Source organism: Tympanuchus pallidicinctus, unplaced genomic scaffold (genome assembly GCF_026119805.1).
Source record: "Tympanuchus pallidicinctus isolate F22 unplaced genomic scaffold, pur_lepc_1.0 scaffold5, whole genome shotgun sequence".
Classification (NCBI taxonomy): domain Eukaryota; kingdom Metazoa; phylum Chordata; class Aves; order Galliformes; family Phasianidae; genus Tympanuchus; species Tympanuchus pallidicinctus.
The window spans coordinates 55,596,001-55,612,973 of record NW_026294769.1 but is presented as its reverse complement, the minus strand read 5'-3'; the positions used below and the strand labels follow the sequence as shown (position 1 = coordinate 55,612,973).

At 37.7% G+C, this 16,973-nt stretch overlaps 1 protein-coding gene across 5 annotated transcripts in view; it reads right to left on the bottom strand.

The window, feature by feature from the left end:
- Window positions 1-16,973, bottom strand: part of VPS13B (vacuolar protein sorting 13 homolog B) — a 415,034-nt gene that overhangs the window by 45,540 nt on the left and 352,521 nt on the right. For all 5 annotated transcript variants that reach the window (XM_052704440.1, XM_052704437.1, XM_052704439.1 and 2 more), the window contains exons 40-43: window positions 15,385-15,581; window positions 9,601-9,782; window positions 7,456-7,805; window positions 1,371-1,532 (exon numbers count right to left, since the gene is read on the bottom strand). In XM_052704440.1, the coding sequence (XP_052560400.1) occupies window positions 1,371-1,532; window positions 7,456-7,805; window positions 9,601-9,782; window positions 15,385-15,581 (891 nt within the window). The remainder of the gene's footprint in view (window positions 1-1,370; window positions 1,533-7,455; window positions 7,806-9,600; window positions 9,783-15,384; window positions 15,582-16,973) is intronic.

Genomic DNA, 16,973 nt, shown 5'->3' with positions numbered 1-16,973 from the left:
TTTTGTTCCTTCTCCTTTGCATGACTGGAAGCAGCCCTGTCAGTTGTAACCCAAATGCCAGTGAGTACTATCACTGAGTACTGGTAAAGGGGGATCCTGCCTCTCCCTCTGACCCACGCCAGAGCACAGTCACCCATTTGGGTTGACAAGAAATGAACAAGCTCCAGTTTCCCTACAAATCCCTGAAGGCACACTGAGTTAGTAGGAAATCCCCTGTCAGTGGGGTTGAAATGGCCCATTATTAGCCTGCCTTCAATTCTATGTACGCCTTAAGTGTTAACTGCAACTGTTTACTCTGGCTGAGTTTCCTTTGCATGGATTACAGCATTCATGTAAAATTCAGTAGTTCTGCATATCCACTGACATATGAACGAAAACCACATAAGTTTGTCATCTCTGTTTCCCAATGAAACTTGAAACTCGTCGACAGTGGAAGTGGGCACAACTCCTGTTTAGAATTAACATCCAAACTGCACCTTCTTTTTGATGTGTTAGGGCTGCTACTTCCCTAGCTCTACTGGAGCTGGGAACCCAGAGCCACTACACTTCTCCTAGATTCTGTAGAAGGATCAGTAACTCTTCAGTGCAGCACTGCTGCTCAGCAGGAAGAAGAGGCACAGGTCTCTTGTGTGCCACTCAGCAGTACGTGGGTAAAGTAAAAAGAGAGAAGAAATCGTTTTGCTGCCCCATAAATATCTTCTTCCAGATTTAAATTCTTGCCCTAGCCTGAATAAAGAAGAAAGGTCCACTCTTCACCACCAATGAAGAAAACTAAGTCAGTTTCATCAAAATACTGATAATTTAAAATTATTTTGTTTCAGTTTCAGTGTTTATCCTAAAAAAACCACCAAAAAACAAAGCAGATACTGCTTTATTTAAACTATGTAAGTGGGACATTTCTGATGATTTCAAATCTTCTCTAATGCAAACACATGCTGAGCTGGGAGATCTGTCCAGTTTGACCCTGTTCTGCAAACAATTTCAGTGAACAGATGCTTCTGGTAAAAACAATTCATTAAAAAAATTCCCCAAATCTCTAATGTACATCACAGAAAACAGACACTGATCACTTTAGTTATAAAAACCTGGCAAGCAATCTTCTTTTGCTTTTTTTCAGAAGCTCCAGCTTCCACAAACGCTCAGTACTGCAGAAGACTGTTGTGCACATGCAAACCCATCCCTGAGTAACTTCTAAATACTTCTGGCTTTCCTCACTCTTAGTTTACCTTTTCCTTCTGATGCAGCCAGAGTGTGTGGCTCCTGGAGGAACTGGAGCATTACGGATAGTTGAGACCATGCAGAAAACCAATGCCTAAAGCCAGCAGTCAGCTTTAGCAATTGCTGTATTTGCAGGGCTGTTCGTGACATACCTGTGGGGACTTGTGAGAGCGCCAGCTGTACTGGTGACTGTGGAGACTAGCCAGCAAAATATTTTCATCGGTATCCACCTGGCCAAATCGCAGTGTCTCCTGTGTGTCATTACAGATCACAAAATGGCTGAAGACCAACTCCTCTGCCTCAGGGCATTGGTTCTGAAAGGAAAAGAATTTGAAAGCCAATAAGCATCAGGTATATAGCAAGACATTTGGCAGCTGTCTGCCCAGTGGTGACTGCTACAACACAGAAATACTTCACAATCTCTCGCCATTAGCTTTGGTCTCACAGTATTCTACCCTCAGCTAATCCAGCGCTCGGTTTGACAAAATATACGAAAGAACACGTTTAGCTTCATTTGTCTGTAATGCAAACCTTTAACATTTAAAAGTAAAATTTCCAAACATGATCAAGATTTCTACAAAATTAATCTTGATGGGAAGTGGTGTGTCACAGAGGGCAGAGAGACACTAGAGGCTGATGTGGAGACTATAGATAGACTTTAAGAGGTTTCTCTATGTTTGGCAGTTCCTCTCTCAGGCCAGGAGCTGCACTGCCTCTGCCCCAGCTGCCTTCTTTCCTTGAGATGTTGCTGTGGGTCAGGAGACTACTCTCCCTGCACAGATACTGCAGTGCTTTGAAAAATAAACAGATAGCAGGATCTACAGGGAGAGTATTTTCACAGCTTTGAAGCTGTGTATAGTCCATTCATATAGTCCATATAAATGGACTATACATTCATAGTCCAATATATTTGATTGTCTAATGTGAAAAAGCAAAATGTATCCTAAGTTTTAAAAATATCTTAGGTTTTACAACAATCTTTCTCCTATCTACTGCATCCTTCTATCCCTCTCTTTCCACTTTTCATCTGGATGCTCGTCAATCTGTTGAGACAATCCATGCGGTAGTCATAATGTGATCTCATTTGGAGATCATCTCTTGTGTACTTCTGACCTGGTCACTACTGTGCTGGCACCTTGCACTTACAAGCAACTATCTAACAACCTTAACAACTGCTGTAAGAAAGCAATTTTTGGACAGTCTTCATGCAATCTAATGGATATAGCATAAAGAATTCATCTTCTCGTGCTTTTCATTACCTCTCCTTGACCCATCTCTCCTTGCACACTTTTGACAATGCTTTATTATTGGTTGGTTACCTTCTTCCCACAATACAGCCCAGCTGCTCTCTTCTCATGCTTACTTCCCGTGACGTTTTCCCTAACTTACAGGATCTCTGTGGTCATTGAGAGCTGATTCTATTTCTCCCCTTGCTCTCTCAGCGGACCTTTTAAAAAGACGTAATGAAGCTAGCACCTCCTCTGTCTACGATCATGTGGGTCTCTGGTTCTTTGATAACAATGTGGCTGAAAGCCTGCAGAAATTCAGAGATCAAAATAGAAAGAGGAAAATATTTCCTGATAGATACCCACGGATCCATAGTTATTCACGAAAAACAGTTTGATACGTTGCTCACAGCACACTGCTGGGTGATATACATTGAAGAGTTTTTCCAAAAAGTGAATGCGCAAAGTATGTTTTTACATACAATTTAACATCCATGAATGCATACTCAGTGCTGTTACTAACGTCAGAAGAATCTAAGGTGTAGTGATTTCTTTTGTGACCAAATATCAAAACAGTCAGCTGTGAACATTTGTGCTGAAAAATATTCACTCTGGAGTATCTGAGTATTCACTCTGGAATATTAGAGTATTTAGATTAAAGCTTTTCTCCTAACCTCGAGAATTCTGCATAAGATCAGCTATCTCCTGTGGAAAGAACAATTAGCAGAGCATATTCAAAATCCCACTTTTTCAAAGCAGTAAAAGTCATTGCAGAGCTTATGTCTGTATCACATACAGTAGCAGACTGAAGTATGCTAAAGGCTGACATTTACAGTGCCACTTCAGAATGCACAGTTTATTTTGGCATTTTCTAGTGGTGGATCTATGTCTTTTTACTGTCAAGCTGCCATACCCACATACCCATAAGTCTACCACAAATATATTTTCCTGTTACAGCTTTGCAAAATGTTCTTTTAAAAAGGGAGGATTTACTATCCATAGGGCTCAGCATGTTGTTATAGTCCTAGATGCATATAAACCTAGATGCAACCCTAGGGAATTTAAGAAAATTGCTTTACTCTAATAGATTTTTCTCATTGATTATGCACAGAAAAAAAATAAGATGACGAACTTTTCTTTTACCTGAATGTAACTATGAAACCAAGTTAACACATACTGTAGGTTCTCGCAGTTTTTAAAGAGGGAATATATAGTAAGCTTAATTTTCTGTCTTGAGCTTTTGGCACGCATAGAACTCCTCACTTGTACTGGGGGAATACGGTCACACCAGGGATTATTAGTAGATTTGTGTACTTTTTGGTGCTGATGAATGACTTCATCATTAGCCTTAAATGTGATACTTGCCGCTTGAATCCATGGCTTTTAACAGCAACATGTCTCAGAATCAGAAACAGAGATATTTTAAGCTCCATTTTGTAACAGTCCCAGAGTTTTAAACAAGGAAACACCGAAGTTTGCAAAACAGAGAGTTGCTCTGTGGTGCAAGGCTTAAGAGGCAGCTGATGATGTTTCAAGTCTTGATGATAGACGGCTGACTAAAGGATTAGCAAGGAAACTTGGGGATCTCTTAGCTCAGTGCAACAGCAATGTGTTATGCAGGCTGGGCTCTAGGTAACTCTTGTTTTCCTTGCAGTAAGCAAGGGAGATTTTCCTCTGGCAAAGTACCACCCATGCTTTTCAGTCCCTGATGCATCTGTAATAGGAAACTGCATCCCGAAGTTGCTGCTGAAGTCTGGCTGTAGAAACTTCTAGGGTGGGCAGAAAAGAACAACAACAAAAAAAAAAATCATAAGAAGAATGGAGTGAAGGAATATTGACTGATAAAAGGGAATGTAAAGAAACCAGATGTAATAAAAATAAACAGAACGGAGTAATTTTTGTGGCAGTGATGATGAAAGGTGGAATGATGACTCCAGGAGCTGAAAACACCTAAGTCTGAATTAAGAAAAAAAAAAGCCCTCCCTGAATTAAAACTGCAAATCAAAAGAATCAGCAGAAGATCTACAGCTTGAATTAGATAGAGATTAGGGTCGCTTCCTAGGGGATAATTTCCTGCCCCTCTTTAGATCATTTTTCAGCTGTTCTTTTCTCTCTGAAAGGCCTGGAAAGTGTCTCTCATTTATTGGGCTTTCAAATATTTTGTGAATTCTACTTGGTGAGAGGAAAAACACCCCCCATAACACTAGTCACCAGGCTTTGCCTGTCTCGGGGCTTTCTGCTCACATCTCAGCTCACAGCTATTTCAAAGCGTTTCTGTATCTGGAAACAAACCATAAAAGCGTAGGCCTCTTTATGTGCATGAAGTTATTTTCTCTGTGTGCTTCACAAGCTACTGAAGACTTGCACAAGCACACACGCTCTCTCTCTCCTGTACTTCCTACTGTTTTTTAAAGGACACAAGGCTTCCAGCAATTTCTTATTCCAAAGTTCCTCTGAGAGAAAAAAACATTTTTCTTCCTATTGTTTAAACTTCAGTGTAACTTCATTCTCAGCTGGAACTGCACACTGAAGCTACGTGCAAATTTTCTCTACCAGTTTCCTTTGCTCTTTGTGCTTGTGGTGGAAAGACAGGGAAACTCCTGTGATCACAGGTGTCATTTTGATGGATCCCAGCTCGTTAAGAAAACTTATGCAACTGCTAACAGAAAGGTTAAGGACCATGCAGATCTCAAGGAAAAGAAGTCTTAGTGGTTGAAAGCAGCAGGTTTAAAACAGGAGCTTTTACAACTTCGGAGGGGTTTAGGAAAACATTTACACTGGGAGACCACAAAGGAATAGTTTTTCTCAGGAATACTCGCTTTGTGCCATACCTGGGGAGCTGTTTTCTCAGCTGACCCCGTGTCTCCAGATATCATGAAGCACTAATGCTGTAAAACCATTTGTGAAGGCTTGAAGTCCCAAACAAAGGGAGTGAATAAAAACAAACAAACAAACCCCACATTGTATGTTGATAGAAACATGCATTTTCTATTTCACTTGGCTATTAAAACAATAAAACCAATCAATAACAATCTTTAACTTCTCCACCCAATTACTTGATTGATACAACTGTTACGTGGCTATTGCCTTCAGCATGCATTAGGTTGGTATGGCTCGTATTTAAACAGAGATTCAAGATTAGACAGTGAAATATGTCAAAAAGGGAAACGGTTTTTAAAAAGCGCTAATCCTCTCAGATTTTCAGCATGTGACTTAGAAGTATAAGCGAGTTTTATGTCGGGTGTTTTTTAGGCTTAATCTACTTTCAAAATATTCATTACTTAAAGGAAAATTAGTCCATATCTAGGAAACAAAGACATTGACAGAGGCTTCTGTTAATCTCGAACTCTTGACCTTAAGGTGCAGGGCCAAATTGTTTCATGCTTCATCTGCCTGTCCACTGAGTACAGCATCACTTGTTTCTGATATTAATCCAGTAAAAAATATGTGGAGAATTCAAATAACCCTTCCTGCTGATTAAATTCCTGTTTCTAGTTGGCAGCATTTGTATCGTATTTTGTGTGAACAGCAGACATGAAACTATGCTTATCGTTGCAAAATTCATTCCTTCCCTGCGCAGAGCTCCCCAATGCACCGACCTGGAGGCAGAGCCACATACAAAATGTCTTGGTAACAATTAATTTAATAGCCATTTTGAACCCACTTGTGTGTTAACTGCTCCCTAATTTCAAAGCGGTGCGAGTTTTTAATCTCAAATACTCAGGGCTCGATACCCACCACATCAGAACATGGTGGCAAGTACCCTTGACATGAGAGGAAACGAGAAAATTACAGCAACAATTACAGAAGTATATCCTCCTGTGGCTCATGTTAACATTGCCAAATCCATGTATAAATCAGTACCAACTATTCATAGAATGTACCTGTCAGCAATATACTATGCGACATATGGCTTTACTTAATCAAATATACAATGCCATTTTTTTCAACTCCGAATATTCCTTCAAGGCACAGAGTAGTCAGTCGCTCATTCACACTGTGATGTGGTTTAAAACATTTAAATATTTATGCGCCATATTTTATTTATATGTATAACTATGTCTGAGAGACCTTTTTTTCCCATCCAAAGAGGAAACTGACCTTTCTGAAGGCCATTTTGCAGTAGTTGCCACACATGTCTTAGATGAGGGACTGGTTCTAAGTCGGTTTTATTTTGGCTTTAAATAGCCTACCAAGGACCCTTTTCTACTTTCTATGTTTGTTTTTTATTAAAAGCATTGTTCAAAATATGACAAAAAGCAGAAATTGGAGCTACAAAGATTTTTGTTCACATTGATATTTGAGCCAGCTGTAAAGATTTAAATCACACTAGATCTTGTTTTATGAATGTCCTTTTGCAACAAGAAAACCATGGAATGCCCTTAAAAAAGAATTTTTTGATATAAAACAGATGTTTTATCCTTTTTTGGGGGCTTTGTTATTGTAGTGCCATGATAGGTAATTAATTCCCAGGCTCCACATAGGTCTTCAAGCAGGATGAAGAGAATGATTTGATTTCAAGGCTATAGTGGAATAAGGGAATTACAGGCCTTCGAGGGGTCATTGCAGAAGCAAGGTGCTTTATGCTGGGACTGGCTTCAGCCATTAATGCTGCTTGTGGAGAATGTAACGTGAAACTAGTGCTGAGCTTCAATACGGATAGAAGGAGTAGCTGGAAACAATATGCTCTACCACTTAAAAGTGAGCTGTGCTTGCTTGCACCACTCACCTTCTCATACATTAACAGAATGTTACACATTTCAAGACCAAGATTCTGATTAGTTTGATGCAAATCCAAGTAATTTCACCAAAACTCAAGCTGTTTGGGCTATGTTTAGCAATCAATGCCTACTAATTTTCACTGCTACCATGAAACACTTTGAGTACAAATTAAATATTTTATATCTTGGACTTCTTAATATGAATTCAGTTGGTATCCTCATTTGCAATTAAATTAATCACATTAGCTAATATATATCTATATATATTTTTGCGTACTGGATTTGCGTACCTGCTGCCAAGCTTGAATTGCTGTATTTAGAGAATGAACTGCATATTGGCCAAAAAGGATCAAAATGGGGTCCACCATTATTGTGCAGTCCAACAGCCTTCCTCCTGCGCCACCAGAAATGGCTATCTGCCCCCAGAATTTGAAAGGCTTCACAACACTCTGCATAGTCACATTTCGGCACTCCAGAAGTTTACAGTCAGCTTGTGTGGAAAACTGGAGCTCCTGGAACACTGACTCATCACTCCACTGACGTAGATAAACATGGGGCTCATCAAAGGAAATTATCATGTATTCTAGCTCAGACGGCATGTTTTTATCAGATAAAAATGGCTGAAGAAACTTTGGTGGTGCTGAAAGGCAAAAGAACAAGATGTTAGTAGAACATCCCTACTGCCACATCATGTATGGTTTTGTAAATTACTTTTAATGACATATAACGGTATATTTGATGAAAACAAGAGTGCAGGCATTTCTGAAATCCGAAAAGAATCCCGTTCATACCATTTTTTAGACTTAAAATAGTGCTACAATTAATAGTTGCTGTGAAAAAAAGGAATTGTAAATTAAAATTGTCTCATGCTAGAGATCCACCAGCCAAACTCTTTTACCTGCAAATCACACAATCCATCGAATTGTCATCTATTCGGAGCAAAGACAATATTAGCTATGGCAGACACACATGAAGTTCCATACATAGCTCATTATGAACACAATAAAAATCAGCAATATAACATTTGTTGCACTGTGATTGTGCAGGCTAACAGGCTCCACAATGAAAAATGTCTTTGCAGCAACTATAGAGCAATTAAGAGCACAAACATACTGAGATGCAGCATATTAACCCATAATACTAAAAGTTAAACAAAACAGCATCCTGAGACTGAAGTATGAGAAATATATCATTAAAAAGATTTCACTGTGTTCACTGCAGTCTCAATCTGGCGAATGACAGTGAAGTGCTGAGCGCTGTGGCAGCAGACACTGCAAAGCACGTACACTGCTTTGTAACATTAAGTATGCGAGTATTTCCATTGATGCTATTATTTATATTGCTAGAACAACTCATATGCTTAAAATTAGCATATGCTCAAATGCTCTACAGATTTGGAACCAAAACACTCATCACTTTCCAGGATCAAGCCCAATTATACTATAAAAGTGTAATGGATACAATAAGCGTTGTGCTCCCTTCGTGTATAACACAGCATAGCAGAGCCTCAAATCTCAAGGTCTTTAGGTGCTATAACAACAGCAACAGCAGCATCAGCATAAATTCAGTTGCTGCTGGGAAAAAAAAAAAAAAAAAAAAAAAAAAAAGAAAGAAAAAGAAACAGCTGGGTTTGATTTTAATCCGTTTTTTTTGCTTTTTCCAGCATATGCAATTTTAAAGAACGGACATCTGGAAACAGAGTGCAATAGCAAGGAAGATTATGTACTGATAGAGGTAGCCGATAGACAAGTAATTACTTGCTAGATGTTGAGTGTCAGGCTCAGTATGGTTTGATAACAGTACTTTCAAAAAAACCAAAAATGATTCCTAAACAAAGCTGGTCCTGTCAAAAGTATCTAAGATATTTGCTCATCTTCCATGGAAAGCATTCCTGGCATTTGAAAATCGGACAATAATCTAAAGATCTCTTGGAATGTATTTGCCATTAACGCAATGACAGAGTGCACTGAACAAAAACAGATGTAGCTCCAAAAGTGATCATAATTGAAATAACAGTTAAATCTGCAGTTCTCAGAGCTCTTCCAAGGAATTCTTACTAAGGGGGTTGCAAAGTCTTCAGTTATTTTAATAGTACTGTTAATATACTGGAAAATTTAGAAGATCAAATTCATCCAGTAAGATGGCTCAAAAATGAAGTGGCACCTGCTGCTACTAATCAGACTAAGAAAACTGGACTGCTTCTACAGTTACCCATTCCTGAGGGAGGAAGGGGGCTGATCAGCCAGCCACGCAGCTTATGAAATGTATTTGCTCAATGCACAGAACAGAAATCATGAGGTTTACCCTGAAGTCTGGTAGCTGTTGGTGATAATTTACTTCAAGAATGGGAAATGCAGACTACAGAAAGCAAAGTGACGATTAACCACTGCATATGAACTATATGCTTTAATTCTTCTGCATGAAGGAGTACATACCTGTGCCTAGTTGATCAAGATGATGGCAGAGGTGGACTTCCAAGAAAGAAAATTGGACCAACACACTAAGTGATGGCACAAACCATGGGGTAAAACAGGAGTCAACTCTGGTACAGGCTGCTAATGCTGTAGGAGTTACAAGCTGATCGCATGCACTTTGTGAGCCAGATTCACTTTCTGAGCTGTGGAAGGCAGATAACAAAGAGGTGGTTCAGCAGATGCAGGATTTTATCACTTTACAGTAGGACTTGAACATGTGCCATGCTGGTTTTCTGACATAGCCAATGTCATCATTCTGTTTCATAATTAACTGCTAATGTCAGTTTATGTATTTTTTTCCCCCAGCAGATTATGGTAGGCAAGACTGCAATCCAACAGTGCTTCTTGCATCACACAGTGAACTTCCAATTTACTGACTCAACATATGGCTCACTGAAATGAAGCATATTTACAGAAAATAAAAATGAAAGAAGCTTAACAAAGTATATAACCATTATTAGTGCTATGAAAATGATCTGAAAGTTAATCTGGCCAAGATAAGGTTTTTTTACATTTGATTTTAAGGAAACCTACTCACAGCCACATAACTACGTTTAAGCCCTGCCCCTGTAAACTTTTTTTTCCATTCCCCTTCTCATTCTACAGTCATCATTTAAAAAGAATCTCTGACTGTTATACGTTCATCCCAGAGCCTTTTACTAACACCTATTACTACATATTTACTATACATTTAAATGCCATCTCACTGATTTTTTTCTCCTTGTAGTGTTCCTGACCCCATGAATATTTCCAAGCATTATCTTTCATCCCCTTGAGAGAAACTAAAACTACATTACAATTCTATAGGTTGCTAAGACACCACTGAAGTACAAATAAACTTTCTAATTTAAGCCAAATCCATCCTTAATGTTTCTCATTCTCATTCCCTATGCAGTTTAGCACTAGAGTTTTCATTTAAAAGCATAGACTTGATTTAAGACTTGAAAATAAAATAAACTGAACAAAGGATTAACTAAGGCCTGTTTATTATTTTTCCAGAAAATAATTAGCTTTTATAAAGCACCATGAATAAACTACCATTAACATTTTAAAGATATTTTAAATTCAGAGAGCTGTTTCCAAATCAACATGTTTTATGATTTTAGGACCAAATTCTTCATAATTCCTGTGTCTGCAACATTATACATAAATATGTAAGTACTCAAAATGCTCATCTGTAAATGGGTGGAAGCCCATGGGTACATTTATCAGTACTTATTTTGTGTTACAATAATTAGCTTGGATGGTTTTTAATATCATAAACGAGATTAAATACAGCATTAGATTTGTGTACGTAGCATATGAAACAGTAAACTCAAATAAAGATAAGCTAGTTATCAAAGCATCATGACAGGACATAAAGAATGGACAAAATCACAGTATGCTTTGGGTTAGAAGGGACATAAAAGACCACCTCGATCCAAATCTCCTGCCCAAAGCTCCATCCAGCCTGGTCTAAAGATGGGGCACCCACAGCTTCTCTGGTGTGGATGTAGTATAGTAGGAACACTAATATCGTAGAGGTAAATCTGCTTGTGCAATCAAAATTTGTGCTTCAAATGATACAACAACAAAGAAAATCGCACATTCTCATGGCTGTCCTAGAGTTATAAAATGCTCTCTGGACAATCTACCATTGTTCAGTTGGGGAACAAAGCAAATGTGTTGCATTTGACAGAGCATAGTGTAGGAGGGGTGCAGCAAAAGTAGAGGAAATTCTAAATAAAACTGACCTGACTTTAATAACATCATTTTATTTTTATTATCTTTAAGTATCACAATTTTAAAAATGGAAAATTGCTCTGTTTGAAGTTATTAGATATTAAAAAGTATGATAATTTTACATCATGCAAAGCAGTTCAAAGTAACTATATGGCTACTGAGAACAATGACCTGCTATAGTCCTGCTATTTTAAGAGTGGAATTTTAAAACCCAAACTGTCATTTGTGATGAAACCACAACATGGGAAAATATCCACTATGAAGAAGAAGAGGAGATTACACAAATGTATTAAACATTTTGTAGCGTAATCCATTTAAACAGAGAACGATAAACTATTCTCAACCAAACTGGGAAGTGGCTTTAGTGTCTCATCAACCAAACAGAGCCCTAAATGTAAGCCATTATGATTACAATTTGCTAGCTCTGCAAAATGGCAATACAATCTATAAAAACAATTTATTCCAGGATAATTTCCTTTTAATTCTCTATTTTAAGGATTTCCATGAATCATCATTTATGCCATAATCGATTCTTTCCATAGACACTATACTAAATCCCAAAGGGGATGGTAAATTATTTCACTTGCGTTTTCAAAGGTATTCATTCACTGAATAAACGTTCATGAATGTATATTTAACTCCATTCATTGAACAGTGAGTGGTCTACCATATTCTTAAAAATAAACATACACATATGTATTATGTCCTTAGTCACATAGCCCCTTGATTTTTATACTTCTAATTACTTCCTGATCAATCTCAGAAAGAGCTTGCATACCACAGTGTTTGCATCATGACATTGTTGCACATTCCCATATTCATTGTGGTGGATATTTCTTAGCCTGTCAGCTACTACTCAACTTTTCGGTTGGATTCACATCTTCTCACAAACCTTGTTTTCCTGTCACATGAGCCACATAAATTTCATATTTTATGACTGATGTTAGGAATCAGTAATGAAGTACTTAAAACACAAGGATCTGCTCTCTAGTATTAATAATTAGAATATCATAAAGATTAGAACAAAAAAGCCCTGCAGAATTTGAGGGAAAAATATTGTCATTGTGCAGCAGCTGTGTGCATATGGCAGCTGTTAGAGTCTGACCCAAAACTGAGGATCAAACTAAAAAAATAAACTTCAGTGACGACTAAGCATTTTTATACTTCACCATTAATAGCAATTAAATTTGCTAATCAGTCATACAGCTATAGCATGTAATTAACATCAAATCGTCATGAGTACACAGGCAAACCCAGATTCAACTTTCATATTCAACTTTGCTTCTTGCTCTCAATTGCAGACCTCTCTGCCCTGAAGTTTCCTGGTCTAACAATTGGCACTGGCCTTCGTGGCTGTTCTCACAAGTATGTAGGATCTCATGTTAAACAAACATGCTTGCTTTAGGAAGAAGCCTAACACAGGACGTATACTGGGACACAGGGCAGTCTCTCTCAAAAAGAAAAAGGCTTGGGATTTTTTTTGAAAATTGAATATAGGATAAATTTTAGGATTCTTGATCACAAGAAAACATTCATCCTAGAAGCAATATGCTCATATGATGAAGACAGAGTCGTAGCTTCAACAAAGTTACCGTCAACCTAATTTTTACCCTTCTAAGGGTCTAGAAAGACTGTCCTTCTTTGCAAGTCTGTGATATCTATCACCATCTCCTAAACCATATTTCTCTTTACTGGACTTGGTCCTTTGAGGCTTAACTCTTCCATAAATTTATTCATTTGTTTAGATGTAACTTCATGTATTTCAGTGGTTGTGAATTCATGTCAGTGATGTGAAACTGGCATTATTGGCTCTACCTCCAAGAAAAAGATAGTGTGCCTCTAACACCACAGGTCAAAGTTGCATCTCTGAGAAACAACTGCTCTTTTCCTCACCCATACAGTTACTCTGAGAAGGCTCACACAGACTCAGCAAGATTACTTCTTACACATCAGTCCATCCTTAAGGAAGCTTGCAGAGTAGCCTTGTTTGAAGTTCATATATTGAGAGATTGAATTTCTGTCCGAAGCTGCTGCTGAAGCTGTGAATACAACCTTTTCATTTCTCTGACTGAAACTGAAGGCTTGCTTCACGCTTCCCTCAGGTTCCTGGCTTCCTAAAGCAGTTCATCCTGATCCATACGAATCCTTAGATTCCTAGTCAACTATTAGCATATTTAGGTATTTATAATTACAATATGATTATAAATTCATCAGGCCACCAAAAATACTCAAGCTAGTGACTCTGCTGTCTCTGTACATGTGCCTAAGGAGCTGGTAGTTCAAGGCATCTTCCCACAAGTTCCCTCTCCTGTTTATTGATGCTCAAATGCTTCAGTGGTGCGCTGCATGCTTTTTGCTGCCTTCTTTCTTTCCTGCTTTCCCTATTCAGTGAGCTTCAGTTTAAATCCTGTTCTGTCAGATGTGGCTTCTGCTTTTGTTCTTTGTGTACACACAGAGCCTGGAGAACATAGAGCTTCTAGTGTCATTGCTGTGGACACAGAAATTGTCCTCCTGGGAGCCTTCTAGTACCTCAAGGTCATTCAGTATTATTACCCCATTTTATCTTGAAACTCAAACAGCACTGAAGATATATTCACTATCCTACAGTAGGCCTGAAGCCTCCCTGCTGAAAACTCCCTGCTGAGTTTAGTCCTTATGGGCAGGTGAATTCATATTGTGCTCTAAAATGTTTCTGATGTTAATTACAGTCCAAATTGCTGTTGTAATTAAAAAAAAAAAAAATTGTATTTCATTTGAACCCAAGAACCTTTCTTAATAATTACTACTCATTAGCTTATCAGAGCTCCTTGAATGGAACATCACATAGGTGATAGCATGACGAAACCTATCTGAGCAGAAAACAATAAGCGTGATTACAGTGCCAAATGCCTTGGTGAAAAAAATCTTCTAAATTTCACTACTTAATTTTCAGTTCCCACTGAGTTCAAATTTCTGTGGTGTTAAGCTGACCAGGAAGGCAATTCTGCCAAGGTCCCACATTCAGAGGAATTAACCTTGTCTAAAACACTTAACTTCTCAATGATGAAAATGCATTCTTTCACAATTAACATCAAGAAATCATTTCCAACCTGATACTATTAATGGAAACCAGATGTTTTATTTTCTTCATCGATTCTGTTAGCCGTATTTGTATTTCTTGATTTCTCTGTAGCTTTACATACAGGTATATGAACACAACACATGCGCTCAAGCACATGTCCATACACAGACAACAGCAATTGGCAAATACAAATGATTCAGCAGGGTTTTTCACTCTAACTACCCACGTTAAGAAGGTCTTTGACAGCAATTCCACTGCCTTTTATGAAGGACCTTATACTCATTTTTTCTAAGTTTACTTATTAATCAAAATGGAATGAATGCAAACAGTGAATTTCTGTCACTGTATGTCTACAAAACCACCAGCTGTAAACATAATAAAATATTGATCCTCAAAGTTTTAGAACTCGGATTGAATTTTTTTTCTGTTGGCACAGCAAGCAAGCTGTGTGAATAAAAATGTGCTACTCTTGAAGTACCATAAGTTTGTTTCAAAAATATATTTAATAGAAACGTGACTTGTCTCAGTCATTGGTTTGCACTGAGGACATTAACATTTACATACAGTGGTGTGCATAAGATGTGTGAAGAAGAATGATCACTACTGTGTTACACAGTGGACTGTGGCTCAGTCTCCTTCTGTTAATTACCCAATTTTATGAACCTGTGCAGCTAAGGGGTTTCAGAACACAGCTTGTTTTTTTTTTCCCCACTTTTCAGTAACAATGGCATTCAGAAAATTGTAGTACTTTCATACTGTTAATAAATCTAAGAGAGAGTTCTTTTAGCACATACTCCCCACCTTGTGTGAAGGCAAACAACGGTTTGAAACTCCTTTAAGACTCGCTCCTCTTACCATATATGAAAACAGTATCCTATTTCCTAAGCCTCTTTAAAAAGATCTCCTAAGAATGCAGCATTAGATTTCTGTTTTTCTTTTAAATTTGCCTCCTTTAAAATTACCTTTGGTCATCTGCCACGTTCTGATTGCTGTTCAGGACAATCCTCCAAAGATCGGAGGCTATGAGCTCCTTCTGATCGTTCACAAGGCTGATGTTGGGCAGCTGCAGTTCACAGACTTTGCTTTCCGATAGACTGAATTCCCGGAATGCAACAAATGATTTCTGAAGCTCATCCCAGTACTCCAAGCTGCAGGGAATCTGTGATAAAAAGGAGATGTGGTAATTACTTTATACTTCATCGCAAATATAATAATGGGAGTTACAATTCACACCACAAATGGAAAACTAACTAAAAAAAATAGGAATTCCACATGGGAAACCGGAATTGTAGCTGATACTCAGATTCTGTGCTGCATTGACTAAAATGTTATTCAAATTTCATTGCAGTAAAACAGGTCAATCTTTCTCTTACACAAATAGCTATTTGCTCCATACTATCCAAGAACAACAAAGATAATGCAGTAAATCATTATTTTATTAGGCAATCAAAAAATCAATCAGATATCACGACAGTGCACTACCCAAGCTCACTTTTTAATTATCATTAAAGATCATTTTTTGTTTTAATTACCTCTTTTATTTTATTGCATTAAAAATACTAACTTGTTAATTAATCATTTAATCACTGATATATTAAAATGACTAATGAGGCAGAGGAAAAATAACGATGGGCAGCGTGATGCCATGTGGAAGGTCAGCACATGAATAAAAATCCTGTGACAAATCACAGCGTATTTGTAATCCCATCACCTTCTCTATCATGGAATATGGAATTTAGCTGACTTTTGAAAACTCAAGCCCAGCAAATACACAGCAGATTTAATTTAATCACATTCCTTATTTTAAGTCTGTAAATAACCCAAACTTGATTACTCCTGGATGCTTCACCGAACAGGAGGGAATGTCACTAGAGACATTTCTAAGCATAATAGGACAAAAAGATAATAAAAACACAGATTTTAAAGGTGTCTTACACATTTTTTTCCTTTCTTTTTGGTAATATATTGAAAATGAATAAGAACATGAGTTTAAAATAAGAGTGAACTCAGTGCAACAGGAAGACTTTACAATTAAGATACAAAAACCCACAGTTACAACTAAGAAATAAGGGTCAAGTTGTCTGAAAACAAATAGTAAAAAAAAAACAAAAGCATATGTATTCATATGTATATGCTCTGATGTTTTCTTTTAATATCTTTGTATGTGTTTATATAGATGCACAAAAGCAACCTGGAAAACAGTAGGAATGCTGTTCCTACTGTTTCTACTAGTCAGAGAATTCAGTAAATCTAAACACAACCACAAAATAAGCCTCCATGAGTATTTTCCTTGTTACTCAGTAAGGACTATAATGCATAAAGAGGTGACAGCAGGCTGATTAATTAATGGGAATGAAGGTTAAGGAGGAAAATTCAGGGAGCTCAGTGGTTCAAGCTGGAGAGGGCAAAGGAACATAAATAATCTCCTTCAAAAAGTCTTGCAAGAATTAACGTGTGGAACCACAAAGCTTGAAACGGATTTTTACTGCATCTGTCAAGTCACAGCGATACCTGATGATGGAAAAAAGCAACCGCAGTCACTGGTGGTTTT